The 15,582-nt window shown below is 54.5% G+C and overlaps 5 protein-coding genes across 5 annotated transcripts; 3 read left to right on the top strand and 2 right to left on the bottom strand.

Annotated features, from left to right (window-relative positions):
• Positions 1-862: 862 nt before the first annotated feature.
• Positions 863-3,139, top strand: ino1 (Myo-inositol-1-phosphate synthase). The gene is made up of 3 exons (XM_006966352.1): positions 863-1,043; positions 1,115-2,591; positions 2,647-3,139. Exons 2-3 carry the CDS (start codon positions 1,267-1,269, stop codon positions 2,954-2,956), a joined length of 1,635 nt encoding a protein of 544 aa, XP_006966414.1. The 5' UTR covers positions 863-1,043; positions 1,115-1,266; the 3' UTR covers positions 2,957-3,139.
• Positions 3,140-3,742: 603 nt separating this feature from the next.
• TRIREDRAFT_108533 (uncharacterized protein) lies at positions 3,743-8,114 on the top strand (the record flags this gene model as incomplete). Its single annotated transcript, XM_006966351.1, has 3 exons — positions 3,743-6,681; positions 6,744-7,707; positions 8,064-8,114. The coding sequence occupies 3 exons, from the start codon at positions 3,743-3,745 to the stop codon at positions 8,112-8,114; spliced, it is 3,954 nt and encodes a 1,317-aa protein (XP_006966413.1).
• Positions 8,115-9,033: 919 nt separating this feature from the next.
• TRIREDRAFT_63653 (uncharacterized protein) lies at positions 9,034-9,540 on the top strand (the record flags this gene model as incomplete). The annotated part of the gene is made up of 1 exon (XM_006966350.1): positions 9,034-9,540. A coding segment is annotated over one exon (507 nt), but the record flags the coding sequence as incomplete, so codon positions are not given.
• Positions 9,541-11,151: 1,611 nt separating this feature from the next.
• TRIREDRAFT_108530 (uncharacterized protein) lies at positions 11,152-13,500 on the bottom strand (the record flags this gene model as incomplete). The annotated part of the gene is made up of 6 exons (XM_006966247.1): positions 11,152-12,006; positions 12,060-12,588; positions 12,648-12,799; positions 12,870-12,989; positions 13,053-13,325; positions 13,387-13,500. 6 exons carry the CDS (start codon positions 13,498-13,500, stop codon positions 11,152-11,154), a joined length of 2,043 nt encoding a protein of 680 aa, XP_006966309.1.
• A 602-nt stretch (positions 13,501-14,102) lies between these two features.
• TRIREDRAFT_63378 (uncharacterized protein) lies at positions 14,103-14,985 on the bottom strand (the record flags this gene model as incomplete). Its single annotated transcript, XM_006966246.1, has 2 exons — positions 14,103-14,214; positions 14,279-14,985. 2 exons carry the CDS (start codon positions 14,983-14,985, stop codon positions 14,103-14,105), a joined length of 819 nt encoding a protein of 272 aa, XP_006966308.1.
• Between the last annotated feature and the right edge of the window lie 597 nt (positions 14,986-15,582).

The following is a 15,582-nucleotide window of genomic DNA, read 5'->3' as shown; positions in this document are numbered from 1 at the left end:
GGGGATGGGAACTCACGCCATTTGGCCTCTACTTGTACTACTATGGAAGCAGTATTACTACCCGACCTACTTGGTAGAGAGTATGAAGCGTGAAGCACGAAGCACGAATGCGCATCTTGTCAACACGCTGGCAAAGTAAGACGAGGAAGCCTGATGCTCGTGACATTTGACAGCCATCACAGTAGAATTCCCTAATTGTGGTACACCCTCAACAAGTGATCAACCACCATCGTCAAAGTTCGATTTCATGTATGGAAGAACGAAAGAACCCGTAAAATCCTCTTGCTAGCAGTAAGCTATGGAAGATAGACGGCTGGAAGCTTTCAGGGTCCCGAAATCCGCTCCGCTCGTCACTCGTCCGTCCGATCCGGACGCACCACGACCCAGAGCTGCCGCCCGACTTTCTGTATGTAGGTACCTTGATACACATCAGAGCAATACTATCTAATATGCAACTCGGACGGCTCAATCTCTCGCCCGCCCAATCATCAACTGTCATTTCGATCCCGCAATTTCTTAGCACAGGCAGCAGACGTGAGGGCTTTTCACCGCCTGCACGCGCGGGCCAGGCCAAGATGATGAGGGCTGCTAGCTGTCCTCCGGCGCCGGCCTAAGGCGCTTTGTTAGCGCTGGTGCTTTCGATTGCACACGTCGACCCGAGAGGTGACCTAAGAATTGGCTGGATGTACATTGTAGGCATATGTATTGAGGTGGCCTTAGCCGACGAAAGCCTACCTAGGTACAGCAGGTGCCTTAGCTACCTATAAGATCCAACCCCTCCCCCTGCTAACCGGACGCTTCTCTTCTCTCTTCCTCTTCTCATCACCACAAAAGTCAAGTTCGAAAGTTTACCTCGCAGACAAGTCAGCCGACTTCTCTTCCAGAACCCATTTCTGAAATCTCTTGAATAGCTGCTTTGTCGCGACCCCAATTCGCCGGAATACCCTCCCTCTCCTTTACCTTTTCACAGGTCTAAAGTTGGTCGAGGAGTCAAAGCCTCGATCACAAACAGTCGACAAGACGTTTTCCAATCTTCTAAACTCGTATGTTCTTGTCTCGGCGGAGAATGGAGGAGAAGGAAGACAAGAGTAGACCTGGGACTGACTCTTCCCAGGATTCACCACCCGTTCGCCGGAGCCCGCTGCTCTGCCTCTGGAGGGTTAGCGGACTCGATCTTTGCCAAATAAAGATCGAATATAGAGAAAAAGAACCCGTACAACCCTTCAACTAGACCAACTCTCTCCCGCGCCGCGCCCCATAGTCGCAATGGCACCGCACGCGGAAGTTAGCACGGGCTCCTCGAACGGGAATGGCTATGCCCAACGCCAGACGGCGTCCCCTGGTGCTGCTCGGAGCACCTTCGTCGTCAACTCCCCCAACGTCACCTACACGGACTCGGAAATCCGTTCCAAGTACACCTACCGCACCACCAGCGTTGAGACCGACGCCAATGGCAACTTTGTGGCGACTCCCAAGGAGACGCTCTACGACTTCAAGGTCGACCGCAAGGTTCCCAAGGTCGGCATGATGCTGGTGGGCTGGGGCGGAAACAATGGTACCACTGTTACCGCCGGTATCATTGCCAACCGCCGCAACCTCACCTGGGACACCAAGGAGGGCGTCCAGGAGGCCAACTACTACGGCTCCGTCGTCATGAGCTCCACCGTCAAGCTCGGAGCCGACGCCAAGACCAACAAGGAGATCAACATCCCCTTCCACAGCTTGCTGCCCATGGTCCACCCCAACGACCTCGTCATTGGTGGCTGGGACATCAGCTCGCTCAACCTGGCCGAGGCCATGGATCGGGCCAAGGTCCTTGAGCCTGCTCTCAAGTCCCTTGTCCGGAAGGAGATGGCGGAGATGACCCCCCTCCCCTCCATCTACTACCCCGACTTCATTGCCGCCAACCAGGAGGACCGCGCCGACAACCTCATTGAGGGCTCCAAGGCTTCAATGGCTCACGTTGAGCAGATCCGAAAGGACATTCGTGACTTCAAGGCTAACAATGGCCTCGATAAGGTCATCGTCCTCTGGACTGCCAACACCGAGCGATACGCCGACATCATTGACGGAGTCAACGACACCGCTGATAACCTTCTCAAGGCTATCGAGCAGGGTCACGAGGAGGTCTCTCCCTCCACCGTCTTTGCCGTTGCGTGTATCCTGGAGAACGCCCCCTTCATCAACGGCTCTCCCCAGAACACCTTCGTCCCCGGTGCCATTGAGCTTGCTGAGAAGCACAATGCCTACATTGGCGGTGACGACTTCAAGTCTGGTCAGACCAAGATGAAGTCGGCTCTGGTGGACTTCCTCATCAATGCCGGTATCAAGTTGACCTCGATTGCCAGCTACAACCACCTGGGCAACAACGACGGCAAGAACTTGAGCTCCCAGAAGCAGTTCCGCTCCAAGGAGATCTCCAAGTCCAACGTGGTGGATGACATGGTCGAGGCCAACAGCATCCTGTACAAGAAGGGTGAACACCCCGATCACTGCGTTGTCATCAAGTACATGCCCGCTGTCGGCGACAACAAGCGGGCGCTTGACGAGTACTACGCTGAGATCTTCCTCGGTGGTCACCAAACCATTTCGTAAGTTTCTTTCAAGTGGTCCGTTTTTGCGAATGACACTAACCGGCAACACTAGGCTGTTCAATATCTGCGAGGACTCTCTCCTGGCCTCGCCTCTGATCATTGACCTTGTCGTGGTGGCTGAGATGATGACCCGTATCCAGTGGAAGGCTGCCTCCAACGATGGCCACGAGACTGCCGAGTTCAAGCACTTCCACAGTGTCTTGAGCGTCCTGAGCTACATGCTCAAGGCTCCTCTGACTCCTCCGGGAACGCCCGTTGTGAATGCTCTGGCCAAGCAGCGCGCGGCTTTGACCAACATCTTCCGTGCCTGCGTCGGCCTGGAGCCCGAGTCCGAGATGACCCTGGAGCACAAGCTCTTCTAGGCCAATCTCCAGACTCCCAACTCCAGAACAAAAGGCCCGTGGGGGCTAGTTGCCCGAGGAGGAGGAACATCATCGGCACATTGGACAGTCATTACCGGATACTTAGATAGCCCTTAAAACGGCAGAATTGGGCCGCAAGCTGATACTGCATAGCTGACAATTGAATCAAGCTCTTTCGCCACCACTTGACGTTTCATTGAACCATGTCCGTGAGGTCGAACTGTTGACGGTAGATGTTGCAAAGGAAGAACATGCACTTTTCCTCCAATTGGTATAGCACTCTTTTACCTGGCGCATCATAGCTCTTCTCCACCGTTGCAATTAACCGTCATCCTTTGCATGATTCGCAGAATTCATGTTTATCTCGCCTCTGTTGTCCAACCTGTTCCTAATCGTGTGTATAGTTACTTGAGGTGGTAATAAGTACTAGGTACTTGATTCGGCCAGGCTCTGGTGGTACCTTTGCCGCGATTTTTGTATGCGGGGAAACGGCAGCCGCACAGCCTGTTATGTCACTGAGTCGCTTGTCCTGCGCGTTGACATGCGTCGCGTCGGGAGCGCGTAAAATGTTCCCCACGCAATTTGACGTGTCTCTCTTCTTTTGCACCTCCCATCAGCCAGCACTTTGCTTGGAACTGGCGCCAGTCAAGTCTTAGAAGTCATTATGCGTGCCATGTCTTGAGTATTTGATATATTTTTTTCAGTCTCTTTCCAACATTGCCTATAGACTCGCAAGCGCCAGCTCTTTACGACTTGTGAATTCTATGCGGGCCGTTGGTATTTACAATGGCTGCGCTACGCTCTCCCACACCCGCATCTCGCGATGCCACTCCAGAGTTCATGACGCCGCGGTCCAAAATCAGAGCCTTACTTGCGACTGTGGGCGACAGTGACGACGAGGACGCCCTTCAGAATGGAGTACTCAAGCCGGACTCGCCCAGAAACAGCGCAATTGCCCAGCGAAACACCAGTGGTTCGGACTCGGATGCAGACTCGGATTCAGATGTCCAGATACGGCCACGGGGGAAGCTGGCTTCTCGGATGCAGGGCCCTTCGGATGCAGCCGACAAGCCAAAGACTGCGCATCACGGCGAAACTGCGAGAGACCGCGTGAAGCGGATGCTGGAGCAAGAAAACGAGCAGTCTAGACAGGCGGATACGGAAATGGCCGATGCCGATGGCGCTGAGAAGGAGGGCGATGTCGATGTCGATGACGAGGATGAGGACTTGCCCGTCGCACCACGACGATTGCAGCGCCGTGCTGTCAACGCCACCGCTACAGCGCTCCCGGCCAGATCACCCAGCCCCGGACTCTTCGTTTCCTCACCAGTTCGCCCATCACCTACAAAGGCACCGCAAGCCCAGTCAGACTCCGACGACGACCTACCACCCGTCAAGTCGGATCGCTTCAAAGCCCTGGTGGAGCGAAAGCGACAGGAGCGTCTTGCCAAAGAGGCCGAAGAAGAAGCACGGATAGCAGAGCGCCGGGCTCTGCAGGAGAAGCTGGCCTCTGAACTTGAAGAGCTGGACTCTGGAGATGACGACGCCGGGGGCATAACGGACGATGAAGGTGGTCGCCGGTTGACTCAGGAAGCTCGTCCAACGAGGAAAGCGAGTAAGAAGGCGCTCGAAGAGATGAATCGCGAGACGCAGCGGATGGCAAGAAACATGCAACTTGCCCATGAGGCCAGGACACGAAAGAAGCTTTCCAAAGCAAGCCTGTTCGAGCGCTTCAACTTCAGGCCAGATGGAGAGGCGCTACCCGGCGAGCCTTCGGCAAACAGCTCCAGCAGACCGGTGTCGCCCCCAACTGATGCGGACGCGAATAAAGAGACGCCGCCTAGCTCACCACCTGTTGGGGAGAAACAGGATTCAGTCCAGGTTGAGGAGAATGTCTCCGCAAGCCTTGATATTCCAATGACAGATGCAAGGGCGGAACACGACCACCCATCAGAACCTACACATCTAGACAAGGGCAAGGGACCAGCTATCGATGTGGAAGAACCAAGCAAGCCTGCCCAGACTAAGCGCCGGGTGCGGGTAAGAATACCGATTCCAACAAAAGCTGGCACAGCAGGCTCGGACGACGAACTCGAGATTACAACTACGACCAAAGATAAAATAAACGCCGTCTTTGACAGCATCCCTTTCCGAAAAGCACAAGAGTCGCACTCAATACTGGCTCTGCGGGCTTTGGCTCATGTCACGTCTCCCGGCAAAGAGAAAAAGCGCAAGAACGAGCGCGAGGGAATGACCCCCGGCGAGTTTCAGGCTTCACTGCTGCAAAAGGCGAGGGAGCAAGCGAGGCTCGAGCGGGACCGAAGGCTTGAGATGCTAAAGGCCCAAGGTGTTGTCATTCAGACATCGGAAGAGCGAGAACGGCAGATGCAAGAAGTGGAGGACATCCTTGCCAAAGCTAGGGAAGAGGCTCAGCGTATCAAGGAGGAGGAATTAGCAGCGGAGAAGAAAGAGAGAAAGGAGAATGGTGAAGCTGACCCTCTGGCTTGGGACGATAGTGATGACGAAGAGTACGTCGATGGTGATGCCGACGAGGAGGCACCTGACGTGGAGCTTTCAGGGTCTGATGAAGAAGACGAAGAAGGCGACGAGGAGGAAGATGAGGGGGAATCCAACGATGTCGTTGCGGGCATGGCCATGTTTGAGGCCGAAGCGGAAGACGCGCAGTCCGAAACCTCAGAGATCCTCCCCACGCTTCATAACGAGGGGGCAGAAGACGAGGCCATCGAAAGAGCAACTCCCTTGAAAAGGAGGAGGGCACGGAACAAGACCGTCATTCTGTCCGATGACGAAGCCAATCCCGTCGAATCTACTCCAAAGCCCAAGAAGACTCCCGTCAACTCATCCTTCATGTCACCCGCTGCACCTACGTCTGTGCTGCGATCCGCCAAGAAGACCTTCATTCCTGGGCTTCCTGTACAGGGGCCTGCCGGACTGAGCCTTACCCAGATATTTGCAGGGACCATGGACGATAACCAGGGAAGCCAGCTCAACGAGCCGACACAGTCAATGATGCCCGACTTCGACAATTTCCCCGACTCAAACTTTTCAGCTACCATGGACGACAACGCGGACGACATGGTGCTCGATTCCCAGCGGGATGAAACCCAAGGGGAGACTCAAGCCGTTCAGCTGAACCTCGCACAGACGCAGATGCATGGTCTGGACAGCCTCCTGCGGGATGACGTGAACTCCCAGATCTCGGACATGATTGAGCCCTCGCAGGATGGAGGACTCCAGCGATACACGCCGCTGAAGTCGAGATTTGTCGAGCCTCCCACCTCAACCGTAGAGACCATCTCACTGGACCAAAGCGGCGAGGCAGTTCAGAGCTCCCCACTAGTGCGCAAGGGAAGACTTCGCCGAAAGATGGAGATGACATCTCTTGATGATGAGGATGCCATCCCCATGAGCGGCGAAAAGGGGGCGAAGGAAGAGGCGGCATCCTCAAAGACGGCATTCAATTTACTGAAGGACGCCGCTGCTGCACAGAAGAAGAAGAAGCTCATTGAGGAGTTCAACAAGAAGAAGAGCAAGGCAAAGGAGATGGTGGAAGAGCAGGCCGAGGAATCCGAGGACGAGTACGCGGGACTCGGCGGAGCGGACGGCGAGGCCAGCGATGACGAGTCCGATGCTTCCATACAAGACATTATTGATGATGGGGCCGGAAACGACGTGGATGAGCGCAAGCTGGCCGCATTCTACGCGTAAGTGCTCACTCGCTTCTTCTACTCCCAGGCAAGGGGCAAGAAAGACTAACAGTCGGCAGTGACCGGGAACGAATGAATGATGAGAAGGAAGTCGAGAAGCTGTACAAGGACATCACGTCAGGCATGCTCCGTCGCAAGCGCGGAGCCCACTATGACCTGTCCGACTCGGACGACGACGGTGAAGCTCGTCGGAGAATGAAGCGGCGGCAGTTTGCCAAGATGCAAAAGGCCTTGTTTTCTGACGAGCGGGTCAAGAAGATGGCTGAAAACCCGGGCAACCAGGCCTTCCTACGCACCATCGAGGACCGTGGCAGCGACGATGAAATGGACTTCTTAGAGATTACAGATGTCCCGACATTGCAGTCGGAAGAGTCTCAGTCACAGAGCGAGAGCTCTGAGCAACCGCAGCAGCCGCGGACGATTCCGGATAGTCAGCCGCGCAAACCGCTCGGAAGTGCTGGTGAGAATCGAGCTCCGGCTCACATGAGGAGGACCAAGGACGGCAAGAAGCCTTCCAACATTGGGGAGGTTCGTGAGACGCTGTCTGACCTGCTGGAAGACGGACGACACGCCTCTGTGATCCCGGCTACCGAAGTTGGTTCGGACAGCGAGGACGAAGAAGACAGACCCGCGTCTCGAGGCAACAAGGAGAACAAGTCTCCCGCATCCCGTCGAACGAGGAACGTCGTCGTCGATCGCATCAGCCTCAAGCGCAACGCATCCTCCAGCATGTCGTCTACCGGCCGCCTTGCCTTTACCGCATCGGGCAGCTCGTCGTTCCGGGTCCCTGGCTCGCTTCTGCGCCGAGCAACGACCAACTCGTCGCTGCTTTCCACGGCCAGCACGTCGTCATCCTCGACAACGACGACGACGGCAGCAGGAGGCGGCTCTGGCAGCGGGTTTGGCGAAGAGGCCAAGATCAAGAAGGGGGCGGGCAAGAAGAGCGGCATCAACGGCTTCGCGAGGGACAATGAGAAGCTGGCGAGGATGCAGGAGAATGAGCGGAGGAGGGAGGAGAAGAAGGTGCGTGGAGCGGAGAGCAGGGCCGGACTTGTGGGTGGTTTGCTCGGTAAGGGGTCGTTTGAGTAGGGAGCTCACGATTATATGTGGATGTTGACTGGATGAACGATTATGCTTCTTGGTATGGCGTTTAGGAGGGCTGCGTGTGCTTGAACACGAGCGACATACAACGTGGCGTTTTGGATCCTGTGTTTTGATTGTGGATCGATGATGGATGGCTTGGTATGTTGTTGAGCTACTCACTGGTAGAGTCTAGAAGACCTGGACAGATGATGATCATGTCTTGCTGTATGCTTGTTCAACTGATTGAATCACTACTTGTCGTATAAGCAGCCATCAGAACGATGTCCGCTTATCAGGCCATCCTCACTCTTTCAACCTCTTTTGACATGGGTTTCCTCAGCCCATGATCACGCGTTTCCTGCTTATGCTGGTAACTTCGGACTAGAAGCCTTGGTGACCGCTCTTACTATGTACAAACATTGAAGTGGTGGTGGCTGGAGAGACTATCGATTTCCTCGTGGCAGCTCAATAAGCTCTCGGGTAGCACAATCTCAGTGAAGAGACGGCATCGTGGAGACACAGGTCGTTGAAAGCTACAGGCTGAGATTGTTCATACAAGATGATGCATAAAACAATGTGTACGAGTAAACGTGGATGCAAGGAGAATTGTAGGGCAGTCTTACTGCAGCTTGTTTAGGTAGACCAGCTGCGACTTGCATGGCTGCATGTACGAAATGCGAAGCGCATGTCCTTATTGGGTACCAGCTCGAGTCTCAAGCCTCAAATGTGACAAGGGAGAAAAGGGGGGGAAACATGCCTACAAACTTACATAAAATTGAGACGAATCGAAGAAGGTCTTCTATCAAGCATTCATATGACCCTACTTTTTGTCTTTCAATGACACTATTATGTCAACGTTGTGTTTCGAGATTTTGTTAATGTTCAGCTACTGTCTCCCTGCCTTGAAGTGGCTCTGGCTGCTGCCAGCTCGTCCTATCACGTCTGCATCTTGACATGCCGTCTGCGCATCCCTACTTTTCATCAAAGACCAATCATGACTGAAAACCTTCATTTACATTTTGGGCTGCGATTGGGACTCATGATACTAATCTTCAGGCCAACCGCTGAGAATCCCGCGAATTGACTTTGCTTTTGGAAGTCTGACCCAGTGACATCACTCCTCTCCCCTCCCCCTTCCCTTCCCTTACCTTACTTACCTTACCTTTCACACAAATCACCAACTATAAAACCCACCCAAACTTCCATCATCCTCCTCTTCACCACCGTAACTCGTCCCTCACTATATACACAAGAGAAGAAGTCCAAATGAAGCTGGACGCCATCCCGCCAGAGCTGCTCACCACCATCGCCGACTTCTCCTCCACCCACCGCGACACAAACGCCCTCGCCCGATGCAGCTCCCGCTTACACGCCATCCTCAACCCCTTGCTCTACCGCCAAAACGCAAAGTCCTCCCACAGCGACGCCCTCGCCTGGGCCGCGAGAACAGGCAACATGGCGACGGCCAACAAGGCCCTGGCCTACGGAGCCGATCCCAACGCATCCAAAAGGGGCGAGTTCGGCGCCCTTCGATGGGCTGTTGCGCAGGGCCACTTGGACATTGTCCGGCTGCTGCTTGAGCATGGGGCTTCCCTGAGGGACTCGATGCTCATCGTCACCGCCGCAGGCCGTGGATTCGACGACATTGCCAGACTGCTTCTGGATAACGGCGCAGACGTAAACGCCCTGGGATATCTAGGCAAGACGCCGCTGCTCTTCGCCGCCCATGAAGGCAACGAAAGGACCTTTGACCTCCTCCTGCGTCGAGGCGCCGACCCATTCGCAAGATGCTCCGCCGGATCATCAGCCTTGTTCTACGCCGTCGAGGGTGGCAGCGTCAGCATCCTCGGGAAGCTGCTGGACCTCGGCGTCGACATGCTGCAGACCGACTACGAGTCACGCATCGCCCAGTCTCACGCCGCAGAGCTGGGCAGGCAGGACGCCATCAAGCTCTTCATCCAGTGCGGCATTGACGTCGACCATCCCGACCGAGAGGGCCGGACCGCGCTGTCCTGGGCTGCGAGAAAGGGGCATCACGAGCTGGTTCGGTATCTGCTCCAGGAGGGCGCCTCGGTGCATGCGGCCGACATCTGGGGCCACACGCCGGCGCTGCACGCCGCCATGACGGGCATGACGGACGTCGTGGAGACGCTGCTGGAGCACGGCGTCGCTCTCGAGTGCAAAGCCAGCGATGGGCGGACGATGCTCGCGTGGGCTGCCGTCAACGGACATGTCAAGACGGCGAAGCTGCTCGTCGACAAGGGGGCAGACATGGAGTCGCTCGACAAGGACGGATGGACGCCTCTCGTGCTCGTGGCCAACGCCGGAACTCTCCTCACGGCCAAGATGCTCGTCGAACAGGGCGCAGACGTCAACTCGAGCAATGGCCACGACGGATCGCCCTTGACGCTGGCCGTTGCTCGCGGACACATCCGCATGGTCGATGTCCTTCTCGACCACGGCGCCGACCTGGGAGCCAGAGACGAAGACGGCAAGACGCCCCTTTTCCTGGCGCTTGGGCAGCTAGGCGGCGAGATGTTCCACCATCTCATCCGGCGAGGTGCACGGATTGACGTCAAGGGTATCAACGGCGTATCGCTGCTTCACGAGGCGGCAAGGTACGGGGGCGTCTCGTACATTGAGTATCTCGTCGACAACGGGTTGGACGTAAATCACACTGATGAGTCTGGCCGTACGCCTCTGCACATTGCTGTGCTCAACGATGCGAAGACTTGCTTTCCGGCGTTGCTGATGCACGGGGCTGACCCGGAGTTGCGCGATGCCGATGGATACTCTGCCATTGAGAGGGCGAGGCTGGAGGGGAATGACGCGGATTTGCTCTTTGCCGTTGAGCAGGTTTGGGATTGTTAGGGTGTGAAGAGGAGGAGGAGGAGATGGCCATCCATGTAGATACCCCCTTTTATGACGACATGCTGCGTGTAGTGTTTGAGCTTTTGTTTGCAATGAGTTATTGCGAATATATGGGATGTAGGAAACGGAGGAGTTTGAGAGGAGTTTGGGCATGGGAACGATTGATCTTGTTGGGACAGTCTGATAGCTTGACTCGCATGGTTGTGGTCATGCCTACGGGATTGGTTGACTTGCGTTCACACAAGGACTCAACAAATCAGTGAGAGGCTCAGAGAATATTACCCTTTGAGAACGAATCTCACTCCTGTCAGGCATAGAGATCCCCATAGCAGATCGCGTCACTGTCATGCCAGTTTTTTTTCGTCTCACAGCATGCACCCAACCGAGCCTCTATCTCCCTAGGCCATGAAAAATACTGCTTCACCGCAATGGAGATAAGCCCAAGGGGGCTTAGAAAGGTAGTGTTCCCAAACATGAGCGGCCCGCACTCACAGTGGTATTTACAGCTCATATCTAATCCTCCTTCAAGACCAACGGCCACTTGGGTAACCGCTTCTCCCATACCAGATCCACCCCCTTCTGCTTGGCCAGTTCCCGGATCCTCTCAAATGCCATGCCAGAAATCTGCGGAATGTAGGCTGACTTGAGCTTTACGAGATTGAGGATGTCGCGCAGGGTGACGATGAAGTCAGACGTGTCAAAATGATTTGACGTGATCCTCACTTCCTCCAGGCATGGGAGCTTGTTCAGAAAGTTGATGAGGGGATGATCTGCCATGTAGATGTAGCTCTTGAAGTAAAAGTCGTATAAGCCAATGCTTCGAATGCTTTCGGCCCCTTCGAGCCACTGGTACTTCTTGATGTGCTCCGCGCTGGACTCCCCGAGTGGCTCCTGAAGCTTGGGCAGAGGAAAGACAATGTCAAAGGAATGCAGCTTGCCGGCTCTGATAGGCCCCTCAAACAGGTCCTGTGCAACCTGCGGTGAAACGACCAACTTAGAGGCTCGAAACTCCTCCAGGTTTGCGTATTCGTATGCAGGGTTCCCGTGCATGTGGCCGAATATGTCGGTAGCCTCCAGGTTGCGGCCGGTGTAGTCCCAGCCGTAGTGCAAGTCTAAAACTCTGAGATTCCTCCCGGCATTCAAAACCATCAAGTGTCGATATGCCTCGAGGGCGGCCACATTATGGTTCCATGCCAGTTGCTGGTGATGAGTCTGGGATACATATGCTTTTGTATCAACGATTGTGAGAGCCTTGAGATTGGGGAGACAGTAAATGTCAAAGGACTCATCCTGTGAAAGTATGCAGTTGAGGTTGATGTCCTCTACGTGCAGCTGCTCAAGATTCGGCGTGCTTCTCAACAAGTGAACCTAATGTGCGTCAGTCTCTCGTGCTACACATGCTATTTCACCAGAGTGCTTACCACGGACAACGCCCACGGCTGCTCTCTGCCCTTAGAAAGCCTGAGATGCTTCAAATTAGGCATCATAGGTATCTGCGCATCGGTGAACCATTGCCTGGGAATTCCTGCGAGATCCAAGGTCTCGAGTGTGGGGGCAACAGCCAGCAACATAGCCCGATATGGGTCGTTGCCTGTATGATGACTCTTGAAGAACCTTTGGAATCCGTCAAGCTTCAGGTGTTTGAGATGCTTCGGGACCTGAGTGACAATCAGAGCGTCAGACGGGTTGCTGATCTCCAGGTGCTCCAGGTTGGTCCCCGCCTTCAGGATGATGTCGAATTTTCTCCGGTCCAGGACGAACCTTCGACCATCCTCTACCAAGAGCTCTCGAATATCGTTTGATGAGTAAGAGAGTAACCTCCTCAGAGCTCTTACTGGGACGGGTTTCCTGGGGTTTGAAGCGCCGGTGAACAGCAGCGACCTCCAATAGGGCACGCTTGCTGGACCTGCCAACAGCCTCCTCCAACTTTTTGAGACGCGCAGACAAGGACTGGGGAGGATTGAGAATTAGTAATGGCTAAGGATGTGAGCAAGATTCTGCGACATTACCATAGCGCTGCGAGATCCATACGACCAAATATGTTCCAGATAAGCTCGAACGGTAGATGAGCTGTTGACATCCAACTAAGACTCAAAAAGCTACCGAGAGGATCGACCTTGGCATACTTGAGTTTGAGAGGATTGCGAGCCTTGTCAAGGATCTATAATGCTGTTAGCATGTCCACCAGATTTACCGCCGAGGGGTCACTGATGCGAGAAGAATCGGCATACCCGTAAATGCTCTGGTTCGAACGGCCCTTCCAAGCACGCTAGAATACCTTCCGTCAGCACGTTGAAGGCTTCTAATGACTTGTTTTCTGCCCGCAGCAGCTTGGCTGCACGGAGATAACCCTATCATGCATACATGGTCAGGAGAAGGTCTTTCATGCTGTATCTCATCGTGTGCATGCTTACCTCGGGGGAACGCGGCGCAATGTCCATCATCCGCCGCGCATCAGCTTGCGCACGACGAATATCGGGTACCTTTTCGAAGGTGCCAGACCGGTAGTTGAGGGCTTGGAGGTGAAGCGGGTTGAGACATTCCAGCGGAGGAGGTCTGGCTCTGGTGGCCGTGAGGCTTGCTAGGAGTGCTCGTGTATGTTCGGGGAGCTCTGGGTTCTCCAAGTCCTCAAGCTCCTCTCGTTTCCTTTTCCTCTTTGCGACTTCACATGGGCAGTGCTTAATTGCCTACGAGCAGTCAGCATAGATGGCTTGCATGGGGGGCCCATGGTGAACGAGAACGACTGACCTCGGTAAACGAGGCAAGGGCCTGCTTGTAACGCTGCTCGACATATTTGGCACGACCAGCCGCGATGGCCTCCATCATGGAGCGGCCAACATCAGGCGTGATGATCATGGCCATGGTGAGTGTGATGAAGGATTGACGTGCACTCTAGCTGATGGCTGATGGATTGAGGTGAAGCGGGATGTCGAGACCAGAGGCCTCGGGGTAAAAGATGTTTCGAGGACAGTAACATCAGTTGATCGCTGGAGTGATGTAAGAGAAATACTATCGGAAATCAACAACCTCAACGCCAGCTATGCAGATAAAAAAAACAATAAGGCTGAGCGGTGTACTGGCGAGCCGAAAAGCACGGCGCTGATTGTTTGTTCACAGAAGAGACAGACGCGACTGTGTAGACGCGAACGAGGTGTGCTATTTTACAGGCCTTTTTTTTTCTAAGGTGGCGTCACCGCCAAAAGCGACAAACTGCAGGTCTCACTCAGCTCTTGCCGGCCTACCTATGCCATGCATCTAAGGTAGGTACATATTGCTCAGCGCCAAAAGAAATTGCGAGAATAAGGTAACATGACACGAGTCTACATGTGTATATCACATTAGCTACCTCCATCTCTTGTTTAGATTAACGAAACTGCTGCAATTATATCTGCCTGTCCGACTGCATCTCAGTCTCACCCATCAGGCGCCTCATCAGGTTCGATACCCCTTCCTAGTACTACCTACTACTCAAGTCGTACAACACCAGCGATGAACCCCCTCACCCCGTTGCTTATCCAGCACTCTTCGCCATCCACCAAGGAGTTTGCCGGAATGGCTTGCTCAACAGCCAGCCCTCTGTTGCCTTGATTAGCCGTCTCGCACCATTAAAGGCTGGTTCAGTCGACAATCGGCAGCTCACCTTTCCAAAGCCCATCGTCTCGAGGTCCCGTCTTGGCCACCGCTCCCGGCCCCCGAGTTGAAGGTCGCAGCAACAGGCGGAGTGACCCATCGCCCATCTCGCCAGAAATACGGCGTCGTCAAGCTCCCTTCCATGATGGACCCGTCATCATGGTTCACCAGCAGGACTTCTCGCTCATCTGTCAAAGCAATGGCGCGCCTCTCGCGAGAAGAGTTATACATGTCTCTCTTGGTAGTCTTGAAGTGAGTGTACTCTGAAGCTGCCGTCTGATCGTTATCAAGCACTATTGTCCAGCTAGGAGTTTTCCTGGGCTCTTGAGGGCCGGACGGAGACCCGGGAGGAGGCAGCCGTAGCGGAAACAAATTCTCGAGGCCAACAGGGGCCGTGTTGTTCTTCTCGAAGCTGACGACACCTTCGCGGCTGACGAGGATCTTGAAGCGCAGCGGAGTCGTTTGGCATGGACCGATAAACTCTTCCGCTGCCTTTCTCAATGCTTCCAGACCCTCCTCGCCCGAGAGGACTTGGATGGCCTTTTCCCATTTCCAGTGAGTTGCTGCCCGTAGCATGCGATCGCGATGATAGTCGAGCATGTAGAACGGGGAGCGATTTGCAGAGTTCCATCCTGCGTAGTCGATGTTCTTGGACGGGAGCTCTAACAAGGCCGGGTCATACCGAAGAGAGGTGAAGAGAGAGAAGTCGTCGGCCATGATGCTCAACTACCTTGCCTACCTATGTAAGCATCTACTCAAGGCGTTGAAATGAAGGTGATCCTCGGGTACGCAATGAGACCTTTTGGAAATACTACATCATGAGCACATTTGATGGAAATGAAATTGACTGCGCTCACGCAACGAGGAGCTGCTGAATGACACAGTGCGCATCTCATCGTCTTGGCCATCGTCCGGGGTTCTCGTCAGTAAGTCAGATATGTTAGTGCACGAAACCTACTCTCCGGACACAGATAGAGACGAATCAGCTGTAAAATAACTGCGGTGACTAGCGATACCAGATCCATTCTCGGTGTCCAGCCTTACGCTCACAGCAAGAGCTTGGACAAGACACATGGGCGTACCAGGTAGTACATATGTACAGTGCAAGCATCTCATACGCATGGCACCATCTCAAGAGCAGGGTTGTGATAATACGTGCATACAAGCACAGACAAGGCGGCAGATCCTGGCGTGCAACGGGCCAATGGCGTGAGCAAGAGTTCTCGGGCTTGATCCCCGCGAAGTGGCAGCGGTTTTGCCTCCAGCTATGACGATGCCATTCGGCACCACCTCGCACTAGGGTTGATATACTAG

The sequence above is a fragment of the Trichoderma reesei genome, assembly GCF_000167675.1.
Source record: "Trichoderma reesei QM6a unplaced genomic scaffold TRIREscaffold_12, whole genome shotgun sequence".
NCBI classification, from domain to species: Eukaryota; Fungi; Ascomycota; class Sordariomycetes; order Hypocreales; family Hypocreaceae; genus Trichoderma; species Trichoderma reesei.
The sequence above is the reverse complement of the archived record's forward strand: the minus strand, read 5'-3'. Positions and strand labels throughout refer to the sequence as shown.

Bases quoted from the DNA above. Each gene is read 5' to 3' on its own strand.
- ino1 (XM_006966352.1), top strand. From the start codon at position 1,267: ATGGCACCGCACGCGGAAGTTAGCACGGGCTCCTCGAACGGGAATGGC. The intron at 2,592-2,646 runs GTAAGTTTCTTT...CGGCAACACTAG, and splicing joins GGTGGTCACCAAACCATTTC to GCTGTTCAATATCTGCGAGG.